General features: G+C 47.6%; 9 protein-coding genes across 9 annotated transcripts; 4 read left to right on the forward strand and 5 right to left on the reverse strand.

Annotated features, from left to right (window-relative positions):
* Positions 1 to 514: 514 nt before the first annotated feature.
* Positions 515 to 4,493, reverse strand: EDB82DRAFT_511924 (uncharacterized protein). The gene has a single exon (XM_025737204.2). It carries the CDS (start codon positions 4,377 to 4,379, stop codon positions 576 to 578), a length of 3,804 nt encoding a protein of 1,267 aa, XP_025592088.1. The 5' UTR covers positions 4,380 to 4,493; the 3' UTR covers positions 515 to 575.
* Positions 4,494 to 6,752: 2,259 nt separating this feature from the next.
* On the forward strand, positions 6,753 to 7,532 carry EDB82DRAFT_479591 (uncharacterized protein; the record flags this gene model as incomplete). Its single annotated transcript, XM_025737205.1, has 1 exon — positions 6,753 to 7,532. One exon carries the CDS (start codon positions 6,753 to 6,755, stop codon positions 7,530 to 7,532), a length of 780 nt encoding a protein of 259 aa, XP_025592089.1.
* Positions 7,533 to 10,186: 2,654 nt separating this feature from the next.
* Positions 10,187 to 11,044, forward strand: EDB82DRAFT_540419 (uncharacterized protein; the record flags this gene model as incomplete). Its single annotated transcript, XM_025737206.2, has 1 exon — positions 10,187 to 11,044. One exon carries the CDS (start codon positions 10,187 to 10,189, stop codon positions 11,021 to 11,023), a length of 837 nt encoding a protein of 278 aa, XP_025592090.1. The 3' UTR covers positions 11,024 to 11,044.
* An 892-nt stretch (positions 11,045 to 11,936) lies between these two features.
* EDB82DRAFT_291907 (uncharacterized protein) lies at positions 11,937 to 13,956 on the reverse strand. Its single transcript, XM_025737207.2, has one exon. It carries the CDS (start codon positions 13,583 to 13,585, stop codon positions 12,044 to 12,046), a length of 1,542 nt encoding a protein of 513 aa, XP_025592091.1. The 5' UTR covers positions 13,586 to 13,956; the 3' UTR covers positions 11,937 to 12,043.
* A 308-nt stretch (positions 13,957 to 14,264) lies between these two features.
* EDB82DRAFT_511928 (uncharacterized protein) lies at positions 14,265 to 15,361 on the reverse strand. Its single transcript, XM_025737208.2, has one exon. The coding sequence runs from the start codon at positions 15,318 to 15,320 to the stop codon at positions 14,445 to 14,447; it is 876 nt and encodes a 291-aa protein (XP_025592092.1). The 5' UTR covers positions 15,321 to 15,361; the 3' UTR covers positions 14,265 to 14,444.
* Positions 15,362 to 15,775: 414 nt separating this feature from the next.
* EDB82DRAFT_511929 (NAD-dependent glycerol-3-phosphate dehydrogenase N-terminus-domain-containing protein) lies at positions 15,776 to 17,546 on the reverse strand. The gene is made up of 2 exons (XM_025737210.2): positions 17,243 to 17,546; positions 15,776 to 17,187 (listed from the first exon to the last, which is right to left on the reverse strand). The coding sequence occupies exons 1-2, from the start codon at positions 17,401 to 17,403 to the stop codon at positions 15,996 to 15,998; spliced, it is 1,353 nt and encodes a 450-aa protein (XP_025592093.2). The 5' UTR covers positions 17,404 to 17,546; the 3' UTR covers positions 15,776 to 15,995.
* Positions 17,547 to 18,033: 487 nt separating this feature from the next.
* Positions 18,034 to 19,845, reverse strand: EDB82DRAFT_511931 (uncharacterized protein). The gene has a single exon (XM_025737211.2). It carries the CDS (start codon positions 19,556 to 19,558, stop codon positions 18,368 to 18,370), a length of 1,191 nt encoding a protein of 396 aa, XP_025592094.1. The 5' UTR covers positions 19,559 to 19,845; the 3' UTR covers positions 18,034 to 18,367.
* Positions 19,846 to 20,525: 680 nt separating this feature from the next.
* EDB82DRAFT_528960 (uncharacterized protein) lies at positions 20,526 to 23,274 on the forward strand (the record flags this gene model as incomplete). The annotated part of the gene is made up of 3 exons (XM_065609197.1): positions 20,526 to 22,523; positions 22,584 to 22,886; positions 22,933 to 23,274. 3 exons carry the CDS (start codon positions 20,526 to 20,528, stop codon positions 23,272 to 23,274), a joined length of 2,643 nt encoding a protein of 880 aa, XP_065463219.1.
* Positions 23,275 to 23,994: 720 nt separating this feature from the next.
* Positions 23,995 to 26,531, forward strand: EDB82DRAFT_578941 (uncharacterized protein; the record flags this gene model as incomplete). Its single annotated transcript, XM_065609990.1, has 4 exons — positions 23,995 to 24,234; positions 25,052 to 25,289; positions 25,416 to 26,055; positions 26,212 to 26,531. Exons 1-4 carry the CDS (start codon positions 24,182 to 24,184, stop codon positions 26,529 to 26,531), a joined length of 1,251 nt encoding a protein of 416 aa, XP_065463220.1. The 5' UTR covers positions 23,995 to 24,181.
* Positions 26,532 to 26,636: the final 105 nt, after the last annotated feature.

Here is a 26,636-nt window from a genome sequence, read left to right on the forward strand (position 1 = left end):
TACCTACTTACCGCCTGCTTAGCATGGCGCTTTCAACGTAAATTGTACAATTGAGAAACACAATTCCTGTTCCAATGACTCGTGAACAGTATCAGTGACACTTCAGAACAATTCAGGCTATTGAACACATTGAGACTCAAGTGGTGAATTTTAACAAAGTTAGCATGGTTCTCTCGCAAAAGACGGGCATCTATCTAGGTATCGTTAGCATCTGTTGACTCAACAACGTGAGTGTTACCTGTAATCCCAAAGTCCGGTATAACTCACACTTGTCTAGTAAAGGTGTACTGCTTGCTCTTCTCCTTGGTAGCAGTTTGGCGCTCTTGGCTTATCGAACTCGTCGCTGTTAGTTGCGTTGTCTATGTCTCGTCGACTCCTAAATATTAGGGTATAAAAATAAGTAGACTGAGAACTATAGCTTAAGTAGCATAAACTGACCTACGTATTTCGTCTCTTATATTTCCAACGGATGTGTTCCTATTCCACTGTTTTAGTCACTTTAGGAAATTTAGGATGGAGCATTAGTTTGTATTTAGTCTATTTATTTATTATACCATAAGTTTTAGGTCAAAGGTCTATAGGTTGATCAGATCAACCTCTGAGAAATCGGGAGGTGCCCGGCCGTACACAACCCGCACTTTGCTATCAAGCGCAGTGCCTTCGTTACTAATCCAGATGTGCTCACTGTAAGCCTGTGTGCGCCGAATTTCATCCTCACTGACGCCCAAATCGTCGTGGGGGATCCAAACCGTTGGCCGCCGGGCCCGGAGTGCCTCGTGTTGAAATGCATGCCTGACGAGGGCATCCCTCTCGTCGGGCGTAAGATCCTCGATTTCGTCGTGGATACCGCCAAATAGAGCCTCGCCGATGGCAAGCTGGGCCTCAACATCCTTTTGCCGATGCTTTTTTCGGTACTCAGATGCCCTTTTATTCTTATCCCTAGCATGCTTGACGCCAGTGAACTTTGCAATTTGGTTGCCTCCGTCCTTGGCCCATGTGCCAACCTGCTTCATAGGTCGGCGGACCGAAGCTAGCCTTCTCATCTCGATGCCTTTCTCGGTTGTTACGCCCTTTTCGTCCTTGTGATTCCCAGGCTCCTCTGTCAACTCATCGTCATCCAGAAGACCGAGTCGTTGGTCTTGAGCTCTTTGGAAGGCTTGGTCACGAAGCACTGCCTCATCTTCAAAAGTGATGGGCAGATAGCGGAAAAGGGGCCCAAAAGAGTAGTTGAGGAGAACCTGGTACAAGATGGTAAGGATAAGAACAACAATCATGACAACGCCGTGGGGTGTGCAGACGTTCTTCTTGTTTTCATCCTCAACAAGGAAGAAAAGACCAGCCATGCAGAGTTCCATGAAGTAAATGCCGGTAAAGGTTTGGTTGATGGCTCGAGGATATAGCACGCCTCCGGTATCGTGCTCAAATCGGGTAACGTAGAGCATGGCATAGCGCTGAGCGAACCACAAGAGTGCAAAGGTGATGATCGCAAATAGAGCGATCAGTGGTGCGATGACGCAGTAGACAAGCCCAATACAGGCGAAGTTGGTATAAATAGGGAAGAATGCACCCCATTTGACTTGGCGGAGGTTGGTGTTTCGCGACCACTTGCTTCGTGCAGTGCTGTCAAGAATTCTGGCAATAATGTACCACATTACTAGAGCGCCAAGCTGAAGCAAAGTGGCGGAGCTTGTTGACATAGCTTGCAAAATCATGTATGAAAAGAAGTAATTGGCCGCACTCGGCAAATTGTATGCCAGCAGATCAAGAACATCCGAAACTGTCTTTAACTGCTGAACATTGTCAAGCAGTTTGTCCAGTGATGCCGCAAAGAATGAAGCAATGGAGACGATGAGGAAGACTTGAATGAATAAAAAGGCAAAGTAGAAAATTTGCACAAACTCGACTCTCTGGGCACCCGTCTTGGCGCCTCTAAAGCCAGCGAGGAAATCCAGAAAGATTGGGATGAGCACCAGCAGGAGACCGAGGACAACTGCTGGCAAAACACCAGCAACGGCCTTGGCGATGTTGTGGACTGCTTCGTTATCTTTTAGGAAAGACAACCACTCGTTTGAGCTAATAAGATTATCGAGTTGACTCAGCGCAGCTGTCCAAGCCACAGGAATAGCCCAGAGAAAGATCATGGCAGTGACGATGGCAAAGACAAATCCCGAGCGCAGCCACTCTTGCCACCAGCTGAACGCCATGTTATCCCAATCAACATCCTTGGGTGAAATTTCGTTTATTCGCGGGGCCATCTGCCTGGGTACGTGATGGATAACACTCTGACAAGCCATATGAGCTGAAACTTGATGGTTGAATTGGATAAAGGCCGAGTTCATGAGAGGGAATCGTTCGGGATGTTGCTGATCCATTTCAATCTCCAAGTTGAGACGAGCCAGTTGTTCACGACACCAATAAATTGTGTCGACCTTTTGCGTAACAAACGGTATCGGGAACAGCCATGACTTTCCAAAGAGGGGAAGACGGTGAGTCGGGCGATCTTTCTTCTTAAGATATTTCTCCCACTCTGCAGGTTCCGCAGCTTCGTCGTACTCGGTGTTGTAGGCTGTAGGATAATCCAAGGGTTCAGCTTCGATTTCTGGGCCCACGAAAGGGAGAGCGTATTTGATTCTCTTCCAAAGAGGCTTGCTTTCGTTTGTCTTTTTCTGCTTGAATGCCTCTGAGACGTCTCCCTGGGGAACTGGCGAGGCATAAGCACCGGGAGGTGGCTTCCAGAACTGCCACCATTCAGCATCGTCTTTGCTATAGATCTCGTCTATATCCTCAATCTTTCGAACCGTGTTGCCGACATTACCAACGCGGTTTGTTTTGGGATTTATCGCAGCCGTGCTTTCGCCGGAACGTCGCATACTATTTTGCGACTGGTTCTGTACACGGAGGGTGTCTGATGGAGAGTTGAGCTCATCGTCGTCCACCGAAGGTCGTTCAGGTCCTCGGTTCGAGGTCCTAGACACATTCCTAGAGTGTGTAGCCTGTGATAGTCCCACAAATCCGTTTGTCGTCTCTATCGTTTCGTCTACGTTGTTGCCAGCTTTTGACACAACACCCAGAATGCCATGTCCAACCTTGGCGAGTGGATCGCCAAGAAGGGGCACTTTGAACCCCTTCTTCTTGTAGTCATGCCCATGAAGGTCCTCTGAATCATGGTTAAAGGGCTCGAGTTGTGATTCACGGACCCCAGCATCGACGCTATGAGGTACGTTGTGTTGATCGCCCGCAGCAGTGCCGGGACCATCTTGTGCCCGCCGTTGAGCCTCTGCGTCTTCGCGGGCATTCTTATCAGCCCTTTCCTGCTTAGTCATGGCTTTCAGCTTCAACTCTTTTCGTCGTTTCTTTTCTTCGGCCTTTTGTTGCTTGAGCTGTGCTTTTTTGGCGTCTTTAATGAGATCTGTCTGAGCTTGCTCAAGTTGGAGATGAATATTGTTTCGTTCCTTGACCTTTTCCAGTAGTGTTGACAAGTCCCGGTTTAGCCAGATATTTCGGATACCTCCAGGGAAGACATCAAAGAGACCCATCAGGGCTTCTTCACTGAGCCATTTCGAAGGAATGGAATTGACAAGAACAGTAGTAGCAGAAGCTCGCAGGCGATGCTCGGCGCTTGTAAGCCAATCCTGTCGAACCTTGATGTATACCCGAAGCTCGAAGAAGAATACCGTGCATACCCAGATAACTACCAGGATAGCCATAAGGAGATGTGCTCCATATCGACCCGAGTTCTTGGGGGCGACGTTGCCCCACGAAAGCGTGTCGAGACCTGTCGGTGTCCCGTCGGTCTCATCGTCATCGTCTGTCACATCGACTTTTTGACCAAGGCCGCCCACATAATTCAAGGGGATCAGAATAGGCATGACAACAGCTCCGATAGGCAGGAAGATGATGAGAAGAGTCTTGAGGTAGCGGAGGAAGAAATAGGCATCGAGACCGCACTTTTCGATGACCTCACGGTCTCCGTAGTGCCATAACGTCTTTAACATCGCAAGTGGCTTGTTCGGGGGCGATTCGGTTCGTTCACGCTCGGGCACGAGGTAGGTCTTGGGTTTGAAGATGCGGGCCAGCTTGTTCCTTAGAATGAGAAAAAGGAGGATCTGCACAGCGAAAATGGCAACGGCCACTCCCACAGCTGTTAGGAAACTGACGATGCCGATACCTTTGTCCTTGTCTGCAGCGCTACTTTGGGAGGGAAGAGGGCCCGAATCTGTTGTCGTAGGCCCTAGAGATGATGTCGTCGTAGGCCCTGGGGTAGAAAATGCGGAGGATAGCAATGAGCTGACTATTGAACTGGTAATTGAAGCTGTGCCTTCCGTCGCTGTGCCTGTTTCCGACGCCGACGCCGAAGCGTCGGATTCTGTAGAAGACATGTTGAGGTCGGCCTAAGAGACAAAATTAGTATGCCACTTTATGCTGTTTAGGTCAGACTTCTTAGGCTATTTATTTTCATACCCTAAGATTGGAGGGCTAACTCTCGATTAGAGTGAGGTTGGAGAAGGAGAAAACCCCAAGAGGGGGAAGACGTTGAAGGGACCTATTCGTAGGTACAATGTAAAGGTGCTGAAAAATAATGTCGAGTTTCACAGTCGACTGCGGCAGTGACAAGTCGTAACAATGTGGGCGATGAATGGAGATGTAACAGAAAGAGAAAAAAAGGATCCTAGGTTTGAGTTTCCAAGATATTTGGTGTTTGGGTCTAAGCCGGGCAACTACCACACTATCAATCGTCTGGGCGCGTCATGACTGGTACCCCTGCCAGTGGATGGGCGGCAACGAATTCCAGAATGGGACGAGCTTAGGATATGATTGGGCATTTTCGCTTACAATCTCGACAAAGGCTACAGGGGCCTTTACTGGGATGGGGTTCTATTGGGTGGCAGAAAAGTTGGCCTGCCAAGTCTTAGGATACAAAATAAAGTGGCCTAAGAGCTATGGTCTAAGAACCATAAACTGACCTGATAATTTCGTCTTTAGCAGAGCCAAGAGTCTGTTCTTTTGACGCCCATGCTGAGCCGACAGGGTTAATTCCCCCCACGATAAAGGAAAAACTGGGCTTCAAGGGTGTATAATGACATCAGAGGCTTCATTGGTTCCTTTCTTCGCGCTGAAACAAGGTCTGGATCCCCCCCCTTTGTGCTGTAACGACTCTTCTCTGCATGTCTGGGATTCGTTGGTTCTCGTTGTCTTTGTAGACAGAAAACGGGCACTAGAAATAAATACAGAAATAGATTTTCTGAGCCGCGCGCTTCTTTGGTTTGCTTTGTGTAGACTCACCAACTATTATGAGTCCCTTTGTTGTTTTCGCTAAATTTACGCATACACTTTAGTGTTTATACCTCCTCTCCACCGCCTTTGGGTCTCATTTGTTAGGTTCCACCTTGTATTATTGGCAGTCTTGGAGTCTCAGATGATGCGGAATGTAACATCGAGATTGAATAAATTGGATACTAATGGACCCTTGGATACGGTACATGGTAATGTAACTAAATTATTCCGTCTATTAACTGCCAGATCTTCTGCAGTGCCGAGGGTTGGATAATGACCACTCATCTCCTTCAGTACGACACACCCTTTGAATGCCCAGGAGTTGCCAAGATCGGTTGTATACCGCTTGAGCCGTCTCAAATATCTCAACATATGTTGATAATCATTGGTCAGAGCGTATCGCAATCATCAGTCTTGGCAGTGGCTTCGTTGAGGACAATGTATCAGGGTACCAGAAGTTGGTTCTTAGGGGGACAAGAGACAAAATTAGTTATTCAGTTTATGTGCTTTAGGCCCTACTCTTAGCTTATTTGTTTTTTGTAGCCCAAAGCTTAAATCCTAACTTTTCTGCTACCCTGTTACCATTGTCCTCGACGAACAGTTCCATACTCGTTACTGTCCTCTGCCTTATCTGCCTCAACACCAGGGCCTACAACAGATTCTAGCCCTATTCCACTGCAGACAAGTGCTGCCAATAAAGGCAAACGCATCGACATCGGCAATGTCAGCCAGCTTCTTGGACTGGCCGGCTCCATATTTGTAATAGTTGTGGCGAGGTTCAACCTTAAATGGAGTTACTCTTTGACCCAGCAGAGTGGTCAGGACGAAGATAACGCAATAAACAGTGGCGATCGTCCAACAGGCTGATCGTTACTCGGAGCATGGCATAAATGGTAATAACAGGCCTTTTAACTTGCTACCAATTTACTTGACTGTGTTGTATTTACAGGGGTCGAGTATCACGTTACCCTACGTCGTTATACAACAAGTCTGTTCTCAACACCAACAAACCCAAGTCTAACAAATAGATAACAGACAATTCAATTAACAAGTGAACAGATCAAAAGACAATAGAAAATACTGTTTTAACCGCATACTGTTATTGCTCGGTGTATTCAACTCATCTGTCCTGGCTGTGCACCTGGTTCAGCCTCTTCACTTATACAGCTCTGACCATGTCCAAGCTGAACTACCAACTATTCCTAAGAACAACTTAGCATAATGACTTGTTCTTGATAATAACACATAATGCCTTTGTAAATATTTGAGTGCATGGCTATAGAACAAAATGACGAGAACATTACGAGATACGAGTATATAAACCACATCTGGCGCTCTACAGGTTTTCAACTTTCGATTCGTCAAACACAAGTCAACGACTACACCCATCTGCTAACAAGCCAACAGCTAACAAGCCAACAGCTAACACGAGCCAACAACTAACACAAATTATCAACTAACGATCGTCACCCGGCAAAATGTCGTCTATTACAGAGACGTACTTCCCTTATCTCCTGGAGATCCTTCAACGGGATCCCTCAGCTACAGAGCGGCTGAAACTGGATTGTGGGATGTGCTTCGAGGAAATGACTACGGACGGAGTTGAAGAGTGTGAGCTCCCTGACGGTGAAACCGGTGTCGCCCACGTGGCTTACATTCTTCCGTGTGGGCATATCTTTGGCCTTTCCTGCGTAGCGAGACACAGGCAACACAGCTTTGAAGAGCAGGTGTATGGGAGGAGTCACCACAAATGCCCAACATGCCGCCAACGTCAACATTTCATTCCATGCGGCTGCCCACACATTCTGGGGACGATGCTCCAAGTTCAGGAGGCCAACCGCCAGGAGATGCTGGACAAGATCGAGAAGGTCAAGGGCATGGGTGATCGCTGCATCTCGTGCGGACTGAAGTCGTTCTCCAGCGCCCTAACGGAAGAAGTCGACCCGTTAGGAGGCGTTGACGCGGATGATGGCGATTGGGATGATCCGTGGACGGGCGTTCAGCTAGTGATTAGAATGAACTTCCTGAAGCGCCCCGGGGATCTTCACTGGCGGCTTGATGCATTCCGCATCAAGAACCGACTGTATGCGCCATCGGACATAAGCGCAGATACGCGTCGTCGGCTGGACGACTTTATTGACGAAATGTCTTCAGCGTTCTTTGCGAACATTCTGGAGTCCGGTGAAGGAGTTCATCGGATTTTAGCTGAGATCACGAAGACTGGGGATCGCACCAGTACTCTCTTGTCACACCTTTAAGTGCAAGAGCTTCTCTACTAGATAGAGATCAGTAGCTATGTGGGGGGGATCGGTAAGTAAGTAGTCTACTGCAGGTCAGTGGTTTTGAGTGATGGGAATTGGCAACAAGAATGTCATAAATGATGGGAAATTGGCGCAAGGTTTGTTTAGTTTGATAATGCAGATTATTATTCATCCATGCCTATTAATAAAAGTGTTTTGTAAACTCAAACGTGTTCTTCAGGGTGTCAGAAAAGAGATGAGTCTTGGATTAACTTAATAAACAGTCTAAGAAGGCTGATCTAAGTAGCATAAGCTGTCCTACTAATTTCGTCTCCTGTTCTCCTAATGGCCATCTACTGATACTTGTACCATCCAATCTCAATTTTAGTGTTTGTCCGTCCATCTGAGCCCCATTCGCGGGGGTCAAAGTATGCAACAATGTTGCTGTACAGGTAATTGATGAATTCCAACGGAAATATAACAAGCTGGGGGTGGTGGTCGTCGTCATTCTCTCGCGTGCAATACGCCGATTATTTGGACTTGACCGAGACCTCAGGCTGATCGCGGAATCTACCGCCGTACAGCCTACAAATTTCTCTTTTCAAGTCTTTGGCAAGGTCGCGTAGCCAACAGTTATGGCATTTGGGCGAGATGGAGCCACCCCGACCAAGGATCTCCGGTATAGCCTTCGTTCGCTCTTTGTCGAGTGGTATCAAATGGCCCAAGTGGACATGACCGCACTCAGTATGGTGGAAATTCTCGGCAAAATGGGCACCTGACTTTTCCTACTTTGTTGATGACAAGGTCGCACGGGTGCTTGTTGATGCACGAATGACCAAAGATGTGCCCACAGGGAAAGATAACCGCAGCATGACTGAGTCCGTGCTCGTTAACCTCGTGCTTGAGAACTGTACAACGATCCCAGTAGATCGGGCAGTCAATTTTTAGGTCTTCAGGCTTTAATTCTACAGATAGCAGGGCGTTTCTGAGGGGGGGCTACCACTTTGAATTTGTGGGGGTAACATTGTTGCTTGTGGCAGGAGGAGAGTCGTGAGTCGGCATTGGAGGCGAAGACATTGGCATGATATAGATGATGTTTGGATGAACTTGTGATTTCTTGGGTGGTGGAGGACGAGATCGATATGTGCCCGTACGGCACATTCCTTTCTTTATATAGATTTCAGAGCATCAGAGCAATTGACCGCTAGAAGTATCAAGGATGAAATAAGTAGGCTAACTTATGATATTCAGATTAGAGGTCTTAGGTTGTTTGCTTTTATTCCCTAAGATCTTCAAGGTGAACTGCTAAGGTTGTCTGCTGCCCACCAGCTACCATCAGCCGTGCGTTTTTCTTTCTTTATATAGAACCAGATTGATGTCTTCACAACCTAGTGGGATAGTAGGAAAACTCGTCTCTTAAGTGCGGGTATAAAGATAAGTAGTCTAAATGGCATAAACTTCAATCTCATCTCCGGCCGGGCAAAAGCCCCAACACAAGACAAGGCGTTCCAAAAAGTTCAAGACCAACGACTTGGCCTTTTGGATGACGAAGAATTAACAGAAAACCCTGAAATTCCCAAGTCATGCCTGGCCAAAGGTGCATAGAAGTCTCAGGCTCGGAGCCCAAATCTTCTATTCATTTCTAGATCTCCACATCGTCTTGAAACTCTTCTCGGGCACCTCCAAGGTCAAAGTGTTCGCTTGGAAGACTGTTGAATGTTCTCAGAAATGACTACTTCCACTCAGCTAGTTGCGTCTCGATACTTTTGAACTTGAAGTCGTAATGTAAACCCATCTCTTATAAAGTTACTCGACAACACAGATGGCACTTGACGAATTACCTGCTAGAAGCATAAGGGATGGAATCATGAGATGACTAATAGCTACGTCTCCTACATACGACCTTGTCCCATACACTGGCTGCCTCTGACTTGACGCATTGCTATGGCAACTACACATGCTAAACTGGAAGTCAAGGCTAAAATATCTGCGCAATAATATTATGAGAACCGTGAATCTTTGGTTGCTCTGCAGCACAGGTCACGCGCAGCGCAAATGGAGCATGTTGAGTCACTGTCTAAACTATGTATCTTCCAAGGTACTGTCTTTTCAGCAACCCCAACACCTCAAAGCATAGCATCGTAACTGATTGAAGAGTTCAAGAAAGAAAAAAAAAGTCTAGACTTGATATCACAGGTGTAAGAAAAGTCTGCTATTGAGTTTGATATCAAATTTTGAAATATGTTGCCTCGTGTGCTGGGAGTCGACCAAGCGCTGGTCGTCTAATTGCCTAATTAGGTAATTTCTTCGGGACGTACCCCCGGAGGAATGTCGGCCACACACACTTTTGTAAGTCAAAGTTAACGACATATAGTTCTCAAGGGACCTGTTTATGGATGTTTTTCTGAACTTTGTTGACGAATAATGCTTGTACTTAGACAAGAAAAGCATGTTCATTTTGCCATCCTACCTGGGTATATAACAAGACATATCCTCCCTCTGGTTCCAATTTCTTTTTCTTCTTTTCATACCAATACACAATCAATCACACTCATATCTTCAAAAACCACTTCTACTCTCAAACAAACACACACATACAAACACATCCTTGCCTCTACTACTTCTACCCTTACCACTACTGCTACATTACCAGACCCAGTCTACTCATCACCATGTGTCTTTCTACCGAAAGTACCGAGTTCAAGGCCAAGACCAAGGAGATCTATTGGCCCATTCTGAAGTCATCACTCTTGAATGGTGACCTCTCTATCGAAGACCTGGACCTTGACTGCCCTATCTGCTGGGATAATATGAGCGTCCACGAGAGCAAAGATGAACATGTTGACGACCACCGAGCAGTTATCCTCGCTTGCGGCCACATGCTCGGCAACTCTTGCGCAAATCTTGGCGAACTTGAAATCTGCCCTATCTGCCGTGCTGAACTCATGCACCGTCACTGCGGACACCGCAACAAAGGATGGGTAGTACCCGGGAGCATCGAGAAACTCAACTCTGTACCCCAAGAGCTGAGCAAGGGCGGCACTATCCCCCCTTACTGTGACACTTGCCAAGTGGAGATGGTGCTGCAAAAACTGATGGAAAGATTGGAGTTTATTGACGCCGCATCCCAAGCTCGGAAGAATCTTCGCCCTCGCAAGTTGAGAATGTCTCTGAGAGTCGGCGCCATACAGTTCGAGAGGGGAGACTGCCCCGACGGCATGAACTCCGTCCTGTTCGAGACTCCTGATTGTTTACAACACGAGCTCGACGACTTCCAGAAGGTCCAAGTCCAAGGCGAGAAACAAGGGTGTGTCTGGTACCAAGAATCCTTCAGTGACGTCGAAGTCCAGTGTTTCGCTTTGGAGAAGCCGAACTTTGCGGAAATGGGAATTCGGGCCATATGGCTGTGGCATCTAGCCCATGGCGATGATTCTGACTCCGATTCAGACGAAGATGACGAAGACGATTACGACGAAGACGTCGCTAGCTGGCAAATTCTGACCTGCTAGATGCGCACAAAATGTTGGCTGGTCGATTTTCGGTTACGTCGAGTTTATTTAACTTTGAAGATTGAGATATTTGTATTGGGCCAAGTTTATGGGGAGATTTTATTACTATACCCAAAATTTGTGGTGTTGTTTATATTTTTATTTCAGTATTATACCCAAAAATAAAATTTTCTTTCGCTGGCATGAAATGTATACTTCTTTCTAGCTGCTTGTAAACCAAATGTAAAAAATGTCAAGTTGGCGCAAGATGTTCCACTCTTCTTCTGTTCGGTTGTTCTCCAATTGTCTTCTACTTCATCTCCGGGTCGAGTGTCTTTGAACAATTGGGGGCTCAGATTGCAGAATGCCCTTGGCCTCCCCAGCAAATGTGATTCACGCTCGTGAACGTGCGAATGGTACGTATTAGAAAGTGACTCAGTATAGGTGAGAGTTTCTTGACATCAGGCTTTGGACATCACAGCTACGTTGCCATAAGGTTCATATGGAACACAACTTTGCAATGAACAATAGATCTAAGTTTACCAAACCATGTTGGTTGGCTATTCGGAGTTCTCTTGTTCTAAAATTATAAGGAAAGTTCAATATTATGCGTGTACTTGTTGGAGGCCTGGTCAACGTCTTTTTGTGGCAAGCCCTACCACTGTTACGCGCACACAGTCTTGCGGGCCACGCAGGTTATGACACATGTTCCAGCCTCAAGAGCAAGTTTATTTCACAGTCTGTAGTCATTAGACTTTGTACAACCTGGGTTTGTGGAGAGCCCTGCCTAATGCCAGAACCCAGAAGCTTCTTCTATACCCAAGATGACAGACTCAATATCAGGATTTTATAGACATTTTCTGTGAGCTCATGACTGGGGAGTCGAGTGATATCGCAGATGATGAGAACGTCAAGTAATTGACACAGGGAGTGGTTTCTTTGAGAAATGTGAATTTGACAGACTGCTTCAAGTAACTCCAAGTAATCATCCTAGTAATACATAAGACATAAACATATAACATGACATAAGAATTCTCCAAATCATTTATCATTTCCTGACTCCCAGACCATAACAATCACACTGTCTTTAGTCTCTCCCTCTTCTTCACCCCATCTCTTCCTCAAAGCGGGTTCATTCAGAGCACCTCTCTTGACATATGCCTGCCACACATCACCGTTAGGCGTCGTGACAGAATCCATCAACCTCCACACGTTGCGCCGTCCCGTCCAGAAAAGCATCTTTCGATCAGCCTTGTCCTCTTTGAGTTTAACAGGGCCGATGAGAGATCGATGAGTACTTCCAACGGTAGGGAGGGGCATGTCTGATAGGTGAATACCGTCGGGGTACTCTGTTATCGTGTAGCCGTTGACGAGAACCCAATTGTCGCGGAAGCGGTACCGTTGGAGAAAACAAGCTTCGCCGCAGACGTCAGTGACGAGATGAGCTTGGCTGGGTGTTAAGTGATGTCGTTCTTCGTAGTCATGCAACACCAATGGCCGAACTCCTGTCTCGTAACTATCCAAGTGTGAAGAGTACAGGTCGTTGTCCTTGGGCGAGTAAAAGCTTGGAAGGATGCGCATCTTGGCCCTGGTGTGCTTGGCCATGCAGTCCTGGAGAAGGTTATCCCAAAGCTGTGTGTTGGTAGGATCGGATGGGACGTCGTTGAAACACGGCAGCTCTGGGATTCGTGATACAGCAGATTGTGTAAGAAAGACGGCTCCTCCACCGTACGTAGTCATGTAGCCCTCGCCAATAGCCCAATCTCCTCTCTCACTCGGTAAGCCGACGTAAAGCTCCTTTTCAGTATTGTACGCAGAAAGGCGTTCCTGAAGATGAGCTAGATTGGGGAGAAAGATATCCTCATCCAAAATGCCGTACCACTTCTTCGCCTGTCCCTTCTGGACAAGTGTAGCACTATGCTTCTTGACCGTCTCAATCATGTTAAAGTATCTCTTTGCAGTAGACATCTGACCCTCAGAGTAAGTGACGTGAGCATCAATTCCAAAAGACGCAAGAGTTTCAGCCAGTTTGCTGGCTTGTTGAGGGTGTCCCTGGTCGAGAACAAGCAAGAAACTCGCTCCATTGCCCTGCTTATTTCCACCCGTCATCCACCTCGCCCAATCTTTAGCAACAGCATAGTCATCCCTGACAACTCGATCATAACTGGTTGAAACAGCGAACAAAAAGGCTGACGCATCAACCTGCTTGGGTCGTGGTCCTCCAAGAACAGGAAGAGTAAGTTCCTGACGAACCACCAGATTCCTTTTCTCAGGCACCTTGGTATCGATAACTCGAGGTTGGTTTGAATGAAAGTCTGTGTCGATTTCCGTGACCGATGTCCGTTCAGAGTCCAGCTCTGAAGTACGAATTCTCCACGCGGTCCATGAAGTCTGACTCGATAGACCAATCTTTTGTTTCAGCCGCTCCAAGTACTGCTCTTCCGGAACTGGCCCAGTTATGGCGATTTCAATGTCGTTATTTTCTCGAGGCCAGTTCAGCTTGACCTGAAAGAAGAGAATGACCAGAACCACAACCAGGAGGAACTGGACCACTCTGCGTGGCAAGGTCGGAGAAGAAATCATGGTGATAGATCGTTGCCGACGACGATCTCAATAGTAGCAGCAAAAAGAATGACTTGGGTGGGTATAAATGAGTGTAGTGGGTTATAACAAAGACATGATCACGTAGTGTAGAGACAGACAGACTTGAGCTTGGTCAGACGCAAAAACAAAAGGTCGAATTTGAGGCACAGCGAGAGATTTAAGTAAATTAACCTACGCTTGGATGATCAACTACTGTCACAATGCCCTTGTCTAGTGTGAATGGCCGCAGTGGGGGTGTCGTCCTTAGGATCAAAACAACATGAAGCTATGTCCTCGAGGTATCAGAAATGGTGCTATCAAGTTCTAGGATGTCAAAATTACGTGACCAAAAGGTTGTTGGGAAATTGCATAAATTGACTCATTAATTTTGTGTCTTATGCTTGCTGTAGCCAACTTTTCTGATACCACGAGGGGCACCCTGAAAACAATCCCTGGTCGCACCACGTCAATAACGGTTAAAGAGGGGAACGCCAAGGTAAGCAATTAAACCGTGACATACGCCTTCAGATGATCAGTGGGCAGCCCCGGGTCTCAGGTCACAAGCGAACAAGAAACAACAGTAGTCTGTATCAGAATTGCAGATCTGTTTACTTGAAGTGACTCCTATCCTTCCAATTCCCATTGCATTGACGGTCTCCATCTCGATGGACAGTGATACAGGCGCTGCTGGCGGGTAAGCCCATATGACGGAGTAAGGACTGGGATGTTGGGTAGTAATTTAATCTTGCTCAATTGTCCAAGCTAATGCAGGTACACCAAGTTCGATTTGCCGGTAATTTATCTGATAAGCGGCCAGGCTAGGAAATGACCGCACCATGTTGAAGATTCAGCCCTTGCATCATTCGCCAATTTTGGTCACTGGACCCTCCTCTTCCGTTTCTTCTTTAGGCGTAGTGTTTCGCGACTGAGTTTGATGCGGTGTGATAGGTTCCTTGTCCAGCGAAGTATTGGACTTTGTTGGTGTTATGGAGTCTTTCGGTTCCTTCCCTTGCGTTGGTGTCTTTGGTTGGTGCATGCGCTGTCCTGGAGGTACACCTTGACTTGGGATATAAGCCGCAGGTACATTCACCTCCACAGTTGCTTTGGCGTGGTGGGAGCGGTCATAGCATTCGGCGAGAACTTCATTGACAGACTTTCCAGCGTGCACCAAGCCAGTAATGAGAATTTCTCGGATATGGTCTTCAACTCGCTCGAACTCTGCTTTATCGTATCGATATCGATCAGGTAAACCGCTGTGAGTAAAGAGGGCCAGCAAACCCGCAAGGACTGTATTCGACGCGCCAAGAATAGTGATGGGTGTACCTTTCTCCAAACTCATGGGCCCAAGGGCAGTCAAAGCAGCACCGATGATCAATTGAATAACCAACAGAATCCAGCGAACATAAGATGTGAAGTGATACGAGTAGTGACAGATTGTACGACGATAGACTGTGTCACGATACAGGCCTGGCGGGAGACCCTTTGGAGGCCAGAATGAACTGGTCGGGTTGACTGGCGCATCGTGTTCCTTGTCACGAATTCCTCCAACTCCATATGCGAAGAACTTCCATTCTGTATGTGAAAGGTTTCGGTATTCAGGAGTTTCCATCGGTATCGGATACGGGTACTTTGGGTTGTTGGTTTGGTCTTCGCTGTTGGAATTGGGGGTTTGGGGTTGAGAGGAATCCAGGTACAGCAGCTCCATTGGGGTCCCGGGGACGGGTATTACCGACATGATCCAGTTCAAGGTTTAAGGCGTTCGGATAACGGCAGGTCGATCGAGGAGCGGACTGGTTGACAAAGTTGGAGGCGTCGGATCTGGTAGAGTATTCGGTACCTATAGAGGAGAGGAATGCTGATAAACTTAGGAGATGATCGAGACCGACGAATTCGAGATTGAAAGTAGCACAAGGATAGTTAGGTAGATTTTAAAGGTCAAAAGGTGAAGTTTTTGAATGTTCAATGGTGGAAGTCATTGGTACTATACTTTCTGATTCTCTTTCCTTCCTTGCGTAGAACCATCTCTCGCGCCACCACAATCTTGACCAGCAAGAACAACGTCTATTTGGCTTGGAACGTTGGAAGATCACATATTCATTAAATCTCGACGCAGTGCTGGGCTAAAATCTTGAGCATGTTTGGTGAACAACATGTGTCACTTGTTCTGGTTGCTCTGTCATCACTTGAAAGCTCTTAGCATACCGTACCGAAAGAGTTTCTTTAATGCAATAAATTCGCAATAAACAAATATGCCAATTCTATATTCATTTTAATTTGTACGTGTCCATCTTCATCACCGAAGCATACCTAACACAGCCGTTGTCATCCTCCAATGTGCTGGCCTGTAGAACCAACTGAGAAACGCCACTCCAGTCCCATGATACAATTCCTAACCGCTAGTAAAGTGTAATCAAGAATCCTGAATAAGAGTAGGAATATCATCCACCTGAGCCTCGCCGTTCAAAATGGCGTTGACGGCTGTGAACAGAGGATACTCCGACTCAAGACCTCGAGCCTTGAGGAAACTGTTCACCTCTTCAGCAGTAGTGGTACCCTGGATCTTTTGACCGTTCAGCTCCTGTTTCTCGACTTCTTGGACGCTGATGCCCTTCTGGACAGCCATCTTGGCACATCGGAAGTTACGGCCTCCAGAGCAAGATGTGATCAGATCGGCGACACCAGCAGATGACTCTGTAAAGGTAGCAGTGTGCACAGTCTCTCCGAAAAACTCCTTGCCAAACTTGACCATCTCCATGAGTCCGACTCGCATAATGGCTGCCTTGGCGTTGTCACCCCAACCTCGACCATCGACGAAACCAGCTGCCAGAGCAACAACGTTCTTCAACGCACCGCTCAGAGATACACCAGCGACGTCGGAAACCATCTGGACGTGGAAGTAAGGTCGGTGAAACAGTGTTCGGAAGCAGTGTTGGTCCAGAGGGGGATACTCGGCGGGCATGGCGATCAACTTTGTCTTGGATGTTCGACCTCGCACGTCCTTATGATGCGCTTCAGGAAGCTCACCAATTGTTGGGTTAGGGCTGCCGGAGCGAGGTGTAGGGGCTCTGCTGTTATCGAGAGCAGGAGGATCATAAGCGATGGTTGTCTCTGACCACTTCTCTTCAGCAATTTCTCGGGCCAGGTTGGCACCACTGAGGGCACCACAGTAGATACCTAGTCCATCACCAATCCACTCGCTGAACAAGCTAATGTCCGTATCCGTAACGTTGACACCCTTGATACAACTGATTCCTCGAGCAAAAGGGAGAATGTGTCCGTTTATCTGCTTGCAGACGTTTGCGATAAACTGGTGGGGCAGGTTGAAAACAAGGATGGTAGAGTCCTTGACGGCGTCGCGGATGTCGGGGTTGGCGATGAGGTTTGTGGGCAAAGGAATGCCTGGTAGGTACTTTACGTTTTCGTGGTGCTTGTTGATGACCTCTGTGAGCTTTTGAGGTGCATCGCCGTTGGCTTCGTCATAGAGTTTGGATTCCTTGGGAATCGTCACGTCCTCCTCGTAGACCCACATCTGGACATCTTCCTCAAAGAGTTCTTTGTTGGAGCGGGTGTTTTCAGCGACGATCTTGGCAATGGTTGAGCCCCTATTGTGAACTGTTAGTCAATTGATTCGAGAAGAGATTGGCAGCGTGTTCGTACCAGTTGCCGGATCCCACAATGGTCACCTTGTGCTTCTTTGAAGGAGCGCCCAAGCTCGCCATTTTGCCTGATGTTGCTAAAGAATAAGTGCGTGTACAAGAGGGTATTCTGGATGTTTTGGACAAGACAAAAGAAGAGCGCACGATGAGTGAACGAAACATAAAATAAGGGGCGAGAGAAGAAAATAGGTGCGAAAAGGCGGGAGCTGAAAGCTTTATGACTGAGGGGTCAACTAGAGCTGATGTCCGAAGGACTGGAGCAGCTTTCCAGGTTGTTGAACCCTGGAGCAAGCCACAATGACGCATGGCAGAAAGATATGTGTGACACCGCCTACTTTGAAGGGTAAAGCGTCCCATCAAAACCCCATTGATATCCGTGATAATGGAGCTGAAGCAATCTCGACTTTGTTTGCGCCGAGGGGTAGTTCTTCACATGCTTGTGGGAGCTCAATTAGTATAGTGATTGCAGCTCAATTCGAAGCTATTATTATAGTCTAAGCTATAGACATAAAGTGTATAAACAACGTCTAATTGTATTGTATCATACTATAGAAGAGTTCCATGCTGCGACTTCAATTCACCTTGAATCACATGCAATAACTTGTACCATTTCTTTTTAGTGGGATTTCACATGTCGAACAACTTCAACGAACAAGGATAGTACGGAACAAGGGGCGATAATGCATGCATCAGCAATCCAGGAACAGCATCCGTAAAACCCTGGCCCCATTGAAAAGTCCGCGGGCCGACCCCGGTCGCGTGACGGCACATGTCAAGAGTAAAGAAAGACAAGTCTAAATCAACTGATGAAGATATTCAAGTCATCGCTGCCAAGATTCAATCTCCTTATATCACGATATTAATTGCTGCCGAGGATGTGTTGCATTGCTGTTCCCAAGCACGCTAGAATACTCAACAACATGTAGCCGCTGCAGTTTACCCCAACCAACGGATCCCTTTCACCCGGTTCAAGTACGATCAGTCAGCAAAATCATGGTTGAGATTTATTAAATGGTACATATTATTGAATCCAAATGGATAAGAAATGCTGTGTATGGAACCTGTCCTGCGGTCTGACACAATACAACACAATATCATCAATCCATCTTGACTGCAACTATATCCTTCAACCTCGGTTGCTTCTCAGCCCCTTCAGCAATGCTGCCTTTTCCTCGTCTGCAGATGGATAAAGATCAAGCATACCGCCAGACATGGAACGCACCCGAGTAGACAATTTCCTGGTGTCCTTTTCTTCAGTTCTCTCGCCATCTCCAAAAACAGGCTTGAAAAACTTGTCGTAAACCGTCCAGGCCACATTGAACAACACAGTCACGGTGGCAGCGAGCCATCGAGGTACTTTGCCGGACTTATCAGCGAATACCTTGGACAATCCGATGATTGTGAGGAAGAAAAGGCCACTGAAGAACAAGAACAAAAATGCGCCAATCTTTTGTCGCAAAGTCGTTATCGTGTAGGGCTGCAGCGAATGCAACCAACGCTGGTATCCATCGGGAAGTTCATGTTCTTTGGCACCATCCTTGATGAGATTGAGGTAGCGCGCGCTAGCTTGTGCGTAGTCAGGCTCACGCTGAGGTCCTACCAAGAATCGATACCACCACTTCTTCTTGCGAGGGTCATCTGGTAGATCCTTATCGGGAATCTGAGGTGCAAAGAGCGTTCTTGACAAGAAGGGTTTGGGAATGTCCGGGAATGGCTTCTCAGGAATCGAGACCTTTGGTGGTAAGGGAATGCAAGGCACGACGATCTCCTTGTAACCCGCTCCACCACCCTCAGTGCGGATGATGGTGCCGTAATCTTCTTCTGTCACTTCGTAAACCACACCAATGAGACCTTCATCCCATTTCATCGACTCTGAACGAGGTGGCTGTGGGGGGTCGAAAGGCGGAATCGGCACCTTTGGGGGCAGCTTGGGCTTCTCAGGAAGCTTTCGGTAGTCGACATTTGCGAAACATGGCTCTCGATAGGGGATTCCAGGTAGGTTGAACTTGAGCTCCAATGTCGGCACTGAAACATTCACTTGCGAAAGCGGACGGATTCCACGTACGCCCAGGAACGTCTCGGCGGCAAGGTTGGATCCATAAGCGAGGTAGAAGTAGGTCTTTGGAGCTGGATGGTCGCGATCGGCAACGTAATCTTCAGCAGATTGCGCTAGACGTTCGGCCGATGTGTAGGGGATGGAAGCAATCGATGGGTACTTCTTCGGTTCGGGCCGCTGCGTGAGAGCGCTGAGTTTGCGTAATACGACAGCGAGTTGGGATTTGTTAGCAGCGTCGTCGGCGGCCATTTGGTTGGACATGGCGTCTTGGTGAGACGCAGCTGTCAGCTTACAGCGTGATGGGCGGTGCACAGATGTCGGCAGGTCACGTTCCTGTCAAAAGTCCGAAAATAGAACTTGAAGGCGAGCGCTAGATGAACAACAACAAACTAGACATCAACTCATGAGATTCGTTGACTTATAGATGAAATAGTCTGCATGATGGAGCGGGTCATAGATTCAGGTGGAGCGGAGATAGATTCTGTCCCGCCAACTGCTGAATAATGCCACGCGTGTGTAGTGACATGGGTACTGTTGGCTCGTCCGAGAGTCCGCAACAAAGTCCGCTATTACCTCCCGGACCGTCGGGATTCGCACAATGCGATGTACCGACTGCATGATTGATGATAAAGCATCTTCTTATCAGTGGATCAATTGTCGAGTTCGATTTAGACGTAAGGTAATGCTTGATATCATTTCTTCAATATTGTAATATTATAGTAGGGCATGGGTAGTTGCTCATTGAGTTTCATAATGAGGGAGCTCGTAGGTCGCTTCAACCTCGAGAACACTCAGCTGAATAGGTGCTTTGACATCTTAGTGTTTTGTAAAGTATCATTAGGAATCTAAATCGCATGCATGTATCAGTATTAATTGCAAATAAGAGGAATTGTGCTGTTCCTAAATGTAACAATTATTCGTTGTTGTGTAGGTTGGCAGTAACCTTGTGAGCTCCTTCCCACTCGTCGCTCCTGACATCTGCCTCACAGTGATGTCTTTTGCTAAATCTCCAACTTAACCACAGAGTTTCTTCATCGTATTTCCGCCATTCACTCCTTCATGGCCGAAGTCTCACGATTTGCTATTATTTTTCTCAGCTACTACTCACACGATAGCTGATGTCGAATAATAGCAATCCTGAAACTGTAAGGCAGAAAGCTTGACTTTAGTGAATCACTTCAATACCACCCAGCGTAGCCACTGACACTCTAGCAGAGTTTATGCCGTCATGCTTAGAACGCAAAGGGGTGGGATGCCTAATCAGCGTGCAAGAAAGTCACAGAGGAGTCAGATTGGCCAACTCGACACTACCCCGACAAGTCGGCACTTGCAGTCTCCCCAAGTGGACAATAACCCCGTACCTCCCAGCGCTCAGCAGCCAGAGTCAACCAATGAATACCACGGCGACGTTGATGATGAAGATTTTGCCGCATTGTCTGAAAAAGTCCCAGGAGCATTTTGGTCTGAAGGTGCCTCAACTCGCCGAAGCACGCCTATTGACTCGCCTTGCGACGGCTCTTCCAGCCAGGAATCGGGTTCAGGGAAGCTTCCCAGTACCCAGCCGTTGCCATCCCAACTGACTTCGGGGCATTTAATCAACAACGGGCGGCCTCTGGTTGACTTCTCGGAGACAGCGACTACCGCCCGGCGAAGTTCGCCTTATCCTCAGACCACACTATCTCAAGTAGCTAGTGATATGCGCGTGGAGTTACCTGAGTACAACACTGTCCCCGAACTACCAGGCACTATCCCCGACTCATATGAGATTCCCATGGACCACTTACCGGCAGACGAGCTATATGATGCCACTCCAGTACCAGAGGACCGAGAGGAAGATATCACAAAGGGAAAGCAACATACTGCGGAGCTCAAGTCATCACAGAAATCGGGCGAGAAAAGCAAGACCACGGACTCTTCAAAGAAGGTCAAAGCCTCCCTTCAAGTTTTACAAGACGAAGTTGGATCTGTCAAGGAAGAGCCGTCTTCTTTTCCGCCTGAACAACCTGTAATGGGACGCCGGAACCCAGCGAGAAATGCCAAACAAGTGCGAGAATCTCCTGAGCCAGCTCCTGGGTCAGCTGAGTCAAAGACAAGTGTGACACGGCGCGGGAAACAAAGAGCCAAGCCGCCCTATAGATTTGATTCAAAAGATCAAATCATAGAGCCTCCGCCGGCTCAAGCGAAACCTGTGCGTACGTCCATGGTGGAGAACATGATACAAGCTCATGCTGCCTCAATATCGCCTGATAAGAGCGCAAAGAAACCTACCCCTAAGTCAAGAAAGAAGTTCTCGCCCAAGACTGCTTTGAACACCACTCCAAAAGCCGTCCAAAAAGCTCCAGTAGTTTCTCAGAGAACTACACGCCAGTCTGTTTTGAGAGGCCAGCATAATCAGCAAAGCCCAGATAAAGCCAACGAAGGGAACAGCGTCGTTTCTCCAGCTGGTCCTCCGGTGGAATCAAAACCGAAGCTACCTGCAGTGAACCAGATAGCGACGAGAAAGGCAAAAGAAGAGCCGGTACCTGTGCCACCCTCGAAGGGTCAAGAGAGAACCAACTATGGTAACGACACTCAAGGATCTACCGACGATCCCATTATACTTTCAAGTGGTCGTAATAGTTCATCACCGTGTGACGACGATGAATTTGTTCCACCTACCGACCTAACTGAATTTTCACCCGAAGAGTTGACCCGCCCAGATACCGTCCCTCGAGTCGAAAAGCAATCACTTGTTGACCCTGGGGAGCCGTTGGATATTGCTCGAAACCCGCAGGAGCAGATCGTTGCTGCAATATCGGAAATTCCCAAGCCTGTGCACCCTACCCGTCGGACCGAGAGACAAGTCACTGCACAGAAGAAGACCATAACTGTCAAAGCGGAGCCTAAAAACCCTGTCGAAGCTGGTTTGAAGAGAACCAACCGAGAGCAGCCGATTAGGATCGGCCCAAGAGAAGTTCTGTCGGCGCGGGATGCTAATGCCCTTGCCCAACGCCATACCTCCAAAGTGAATACCCTAAAGAGGCCCCCTTCTACAAAAGACCCGGTCGTTGATACCTCTGTACCACCTCGTAAGGTCATGAAGCGAACGCGAAGCTTCAACGTCAGCCAGGTCAGTAGCCCGTTGCCGGTTGAAACAGCTGCGGTTCAATTGCCTGAGGGAACAAGTTCCAGCAACAGAGATGACGATGAAGATCCAACAGTATCACACAGTAACAAGCAGGCGCCAGTATATAGGGGATCCCAGCGCTTACGGGGTCATGCGGATTAGGTGTCCTCATATCCTCAGCACAAAGGACTACAGAAAGATTATTTGTCAAGTCTCGCAGTTGCAGAATCGAAACCCAAAAACAGAGTGAAAGAAAATCTGCAGCAGGAAAGAGTCGGTGACAGACGTTGGCGAAGTGAAGTCAGTGCAACCAATCAAGATCTGCACGCTCAGATCTTTAACTCTCTCCAAGTGCGAGATGAACCCCCTAAAGTTCATGACGAGGGAAATGATGACAGCCCTGAACAAGAAGAGCTCGGTGAATCAACACGCCCCAAGGGACCGAGCGACGAGCTGGAAGAGAAACTCAATGGACTTGTCAAGGTACGATTCATAATTGTTTTATGAACGCGATACTGACATTCTTCAGACTCTGGTTGGTCATCTCCAAACCAAGGAAGCGACTATCTACCGAGGGGCGGACGCTTATCGCAAGAACGGTATTGGTTCTGTGGAAAAGATCAAGCGGCGTTACACAAACGAAAGGCAGCAGCTCAAAGAAATATGGAAGACAGACACTGAGAGGTTTGTCCGTGGCTCACGGTCAATCACAGCAACCGTGGACAAGCGTGGTAAATCTCGACAAGAGGCTGGTCACAAATTGGAAGAGACACTAGCAAGACGCCGCCATCTGTTTGAAAGGGCAACAACAAGTTTACGTGATCTTCATGGACGATTAATGGAGCGTCGATATGAAGAGAATGAGGATTGATTATCATCTAGTGTAGGGTATTTTTGAGATGTCAGACAACATGGAGCTAGCTGTGGGTACAGTATAATGGAGAACGAAAATCAGGGTTCAGACAGGGATGTGAACAGATTGGGATGGGTCAAGATTTACATCTGTTGATCTGGCAGATCGGTTAAGTTCCATGTAACAAAACCAATTGACGATAGTTTTATTAAGAAGTAATGATTCCACGATGACCAATGTGTCCAACTGTAATTTTAGGTAAGACGTGAAGCGATCTTAATGATTCAGATATTGGCCAGATAGAGATGGAACAATTCAAGGTTTGAGATCGGTGATAGCAAGCTTGTGGGGATGGCGGATGAATGGGGATTTTGCCGTTTTCGTTGAGGCTAGACTGGATAAGGGAAGCATCTTGTAGTGAAGTTGATGGTGGGAGACTTGCGGACACTGGCTGGAGCGAGCCAGAGTATCGATGTGATAACCACGAGATACTTGAGAATCAGTATCTGAGTATATGCTTATCAGTTACATGTCAGTATGTTGTAGAGACAATTATAGCGATGATAGTCCACCGATTATTCCTCCAACCGTGGCTGGTGATGTCGTACAGGAATAGAGAGAATGGCATGCGGGCGGAGTTGACGATGACGCCGATGGTGTGGGTGACGTAGCTAACTCTGTGGCGTGGACGGTGTCATTCCCAAGTCCGAACGCATCATATAAGAGTCAAGCAAGACCTTGCTGAAGCCTTTTTACGATAAAAAATATATTGATTAATATTCGGATTCATAATTTCGCATTCATCGAATAATCTCTCTGACCGCTTGGCCGTTTCACTTTCTACAAACGCCTACACATAGACAGACCCTGGACAACGCTTCTTTTTTTACTTTCTTTTTGTTACAAGTTTGAAACCTTGAGTGGCATGATGGGCTCGGACGAAGAGGGACATATTTCAACGCAAGGGCATGGGCACGGGTAAGTGTTTTGAACGAACTGTTTCGTTTTATTGTTTTGGTTTCATCTGTTTCTGTTTGTTTGAGAATGATTGTTGTTTCGTCTGTTGAGTGATGGACACAAAGTATTGTCGTCATATGACTCTTTTGCATGCCTTTCATCACCAAAGTCTAGGTCATCGACGAAATTAGCCGGTCACTTTGTGCCATGACCTTGGGTCATTTATATCTGTAGCCTCAGACTTAGGAGGCCATAAAGTCTGCTGTCGCTTACAAGTCGGGGGCCTCCAGGGCATTGCGCTAGTGCTCAGTGCCGTTCTGCCCCGCATTCGGGCTTGGCTTCGCTTCTATGCACGGGCTGAGCCTCCCGCGAATCCAAGTGGACGCGCGGGCAAACGAGACGCAGACGCAGAACAGACAGAAGCAAAGCATGCACTGCCCTCGCTCCAGTTTTTTTTCCTTCCTCACTCTTCACTTTTTTTTACTCTCCCCCCAACCGTTTACTTTGAGATCATAAACTGCGGTTCACCACCTTCGAACCCAACTCGACTCTATTAATAAGAGTCTATTGTGTATGAAATTTCCCTTCTACTGTTCTGCACTGTCCCTATAACCCCGCCCTTTCCCCTTACACATTGCCTCTTCCCCGTTAATCACTTACACTACTACTGCCACCGCTCTCTCAGTGACTTTTTGCAATCATCGCAAATCACTTTACTTTACTTCCCGCGCGCAACTACTTTTCCTCTACACTTTATTCTTTCACAAATCATATAATTGGAATTTTCGCTGTACCAACATCTTTCACTAAATTCAATCATCTAACATCCTTGCCTTAGCCGCTTGCACGGTTTACTCACTTTTCGGAGTCGCCGATCACGACCAGGCAGCTCAAGCTCGGCTGATACCACGGACTCAACCGCAAACTCCGACTACGAGGCGACGCCTGCAGATTCAACTTTATCCACAGAAATAACACCTCGTTCTTCTACCTCATCAACTTCATCAACATCCTCTACAAATACCAAAAACAGGATGCCGTTTCGTCAGAGGATGGCGCGCCACTTTGGCGATTCGGTATGTGCTACCCCCGCATTATGCGCACATGCCTGCCATTAATGTATCATCGTCAAGATGCGCGTTGATCGGTTATGCATGGAATGCGATTTCCTAGTGGCGTTGACGCTAACGCCCAATCAATAGCTCGCCCCTGAGAAGCCATATCTCAGTTACTACGACGTTTTGTTGACAGCCGAAGATATTAAGGCTCTCAAGCATGACTGGTTAACCGACAACAATATCGCTTTCTGGGAAGAGTATTTGGAGCGCGAAACTCTTCCCAAGTACCCCCAAGCTCGCATCGTTCTGCTCCGCCCCAGCATGACATTTCTTCTCATGAAGGAACCGGACACTCGATCAATCCAATCCGCTCTTCCCGATTTCTCCAAGGTTACGCATATCTTCCTACCCATCAACGATAATCGTAATGTGAGCGTCGCTGAGGGCGGTAGCCATTGGTCGCTGCTTCTCGTCTCGACTCTTGATGGTGTAGCCTTTCATTACGACTCGCTTGGCGGCGCCAACTACTCTGAGGCCAATGTCGCTTCACGCAAGCTTGCCAACATACTCGGCCGACCCCTCCGATTTATCAACTTGGACGATTGCCCCCAGCAGGAAAATGGTAGCGATTGCGGTGTCTTTGTGTGCCTTTTGATGCGACATCTCCTTGTCAAGCGCCTTCTGTGCGCCAATGCCCGCGAGAAGGTATCGATGAGCATGGGTGGGAAGATGGTTGATAGCTACGGCGGGCGTAAGGAAATGATGCGAATAATCGAAAATCTCCGTAAGGAAGGAGAGCGAAGGCGATCGTGAGTGTTTGCCACCTGCAATGCCGACCTGCAAGACATATCTAACATCGATAGACGAAGCGCTAGTCCCTTTTCGAACAAGACACCACCGCGGATCGAATAGAGAACGGACTGCTACGGCTCTTGCGAAGAATTTGAGGACCTCGTGAGAGAGCTTTTAGGTGAAAAGCAGGCTGAAACTCGTGGCACGACTGCTACTCCAGACAAGACTACAGTCACGCCTACTCCAGTCAAGACGACCCCAGTCAAGCGGGTATTGCCTCCTTGGACTGGAATGAGAGACTTTGGTCGCCACAAAAATTGGCAACCTCGATCGGCTCCATCTACAGTTGGCGGTCGAATCACCAAAGAGCCCCGGAATTCGAGTCCTCCCACGCCTATCAAAATTCGAAGCAAGCGACCTTCAAACCCTGTAACAGCACCTCGAATTCGCAATGTTATCCAAACATGATGCTGTTCTACTACTGTAATGAGATTTACGAAGGATGCTATGCGTTCACGGTCGATTACTTCTTTTTTTTGTTCTGATTTCCCACTCGAGCTTTCAGCTTATGTG

The sequence above is a fragment of the Fusarium venenatum genome, assembly GCF_020744135.1.
Source record: "Fusarium venenatum strain MPI-CAGE-CH-0201 chromosome Unknown EDB82scaffold_4, whole genome shotgun sequence".
Classification (NCBI taxonomy): domain Eukaryota; kingdom Fungi; phylum Ascomycota; class Sordariomycetes; order Hypocreales; family Nectriaceae; genus Fusarium; species Fusarium venenatum.

Excerpts from the sequence above, each read along its gene's own strand:
- EDB82DRAFT_511924 (XM_025737204.2), bottom strand. The coding sequence starts at position 4,379 with ATGTCTTCTACAGAATCCGACGCTTCGGCGTCGGCGTCGGAAACAGGC.
- EDB82DRAFT_291907 (XM_025737207.2), bottom strand. The coding sequence starts at position 13,585 with ATGATTTCTTCTCCGACCTTGCCACGCAGAGTGGTCCAGTTCCTCCTG.
- EDB82DRAFT_511928 (XM_025737208.2), bottom strand. The coding sequence starts at position 15,320 with ATGTCGGTAATACCCGTCCCCGGGACCCCAATGGAGCTGCTGTACCTG.
- EDB82DRAFT_511929 (XM_025737210.2), bottom strand. The coding sequence starts at position 17,403 with ATGTTTCGTTCACTCATCGTGCGCTCTTCTTTTGTCTTGTCCAAAACA. Across the intron at positions 17,188-17,242 it reads ATTGTGGGATCCGGCAACTG|GGGCTCAACCATTGCCAAGA; the intron begins GTACGAACACGC and ends AGTTCACAATAG.
- EDB82DRAFT_511931 (XM_025737211.2), bottom strand. The coding sequence starts at position 19,558 with ATGTCCAACCAAATGGCCGCCGACGACGCTGCTAACAAATCCCAACTC.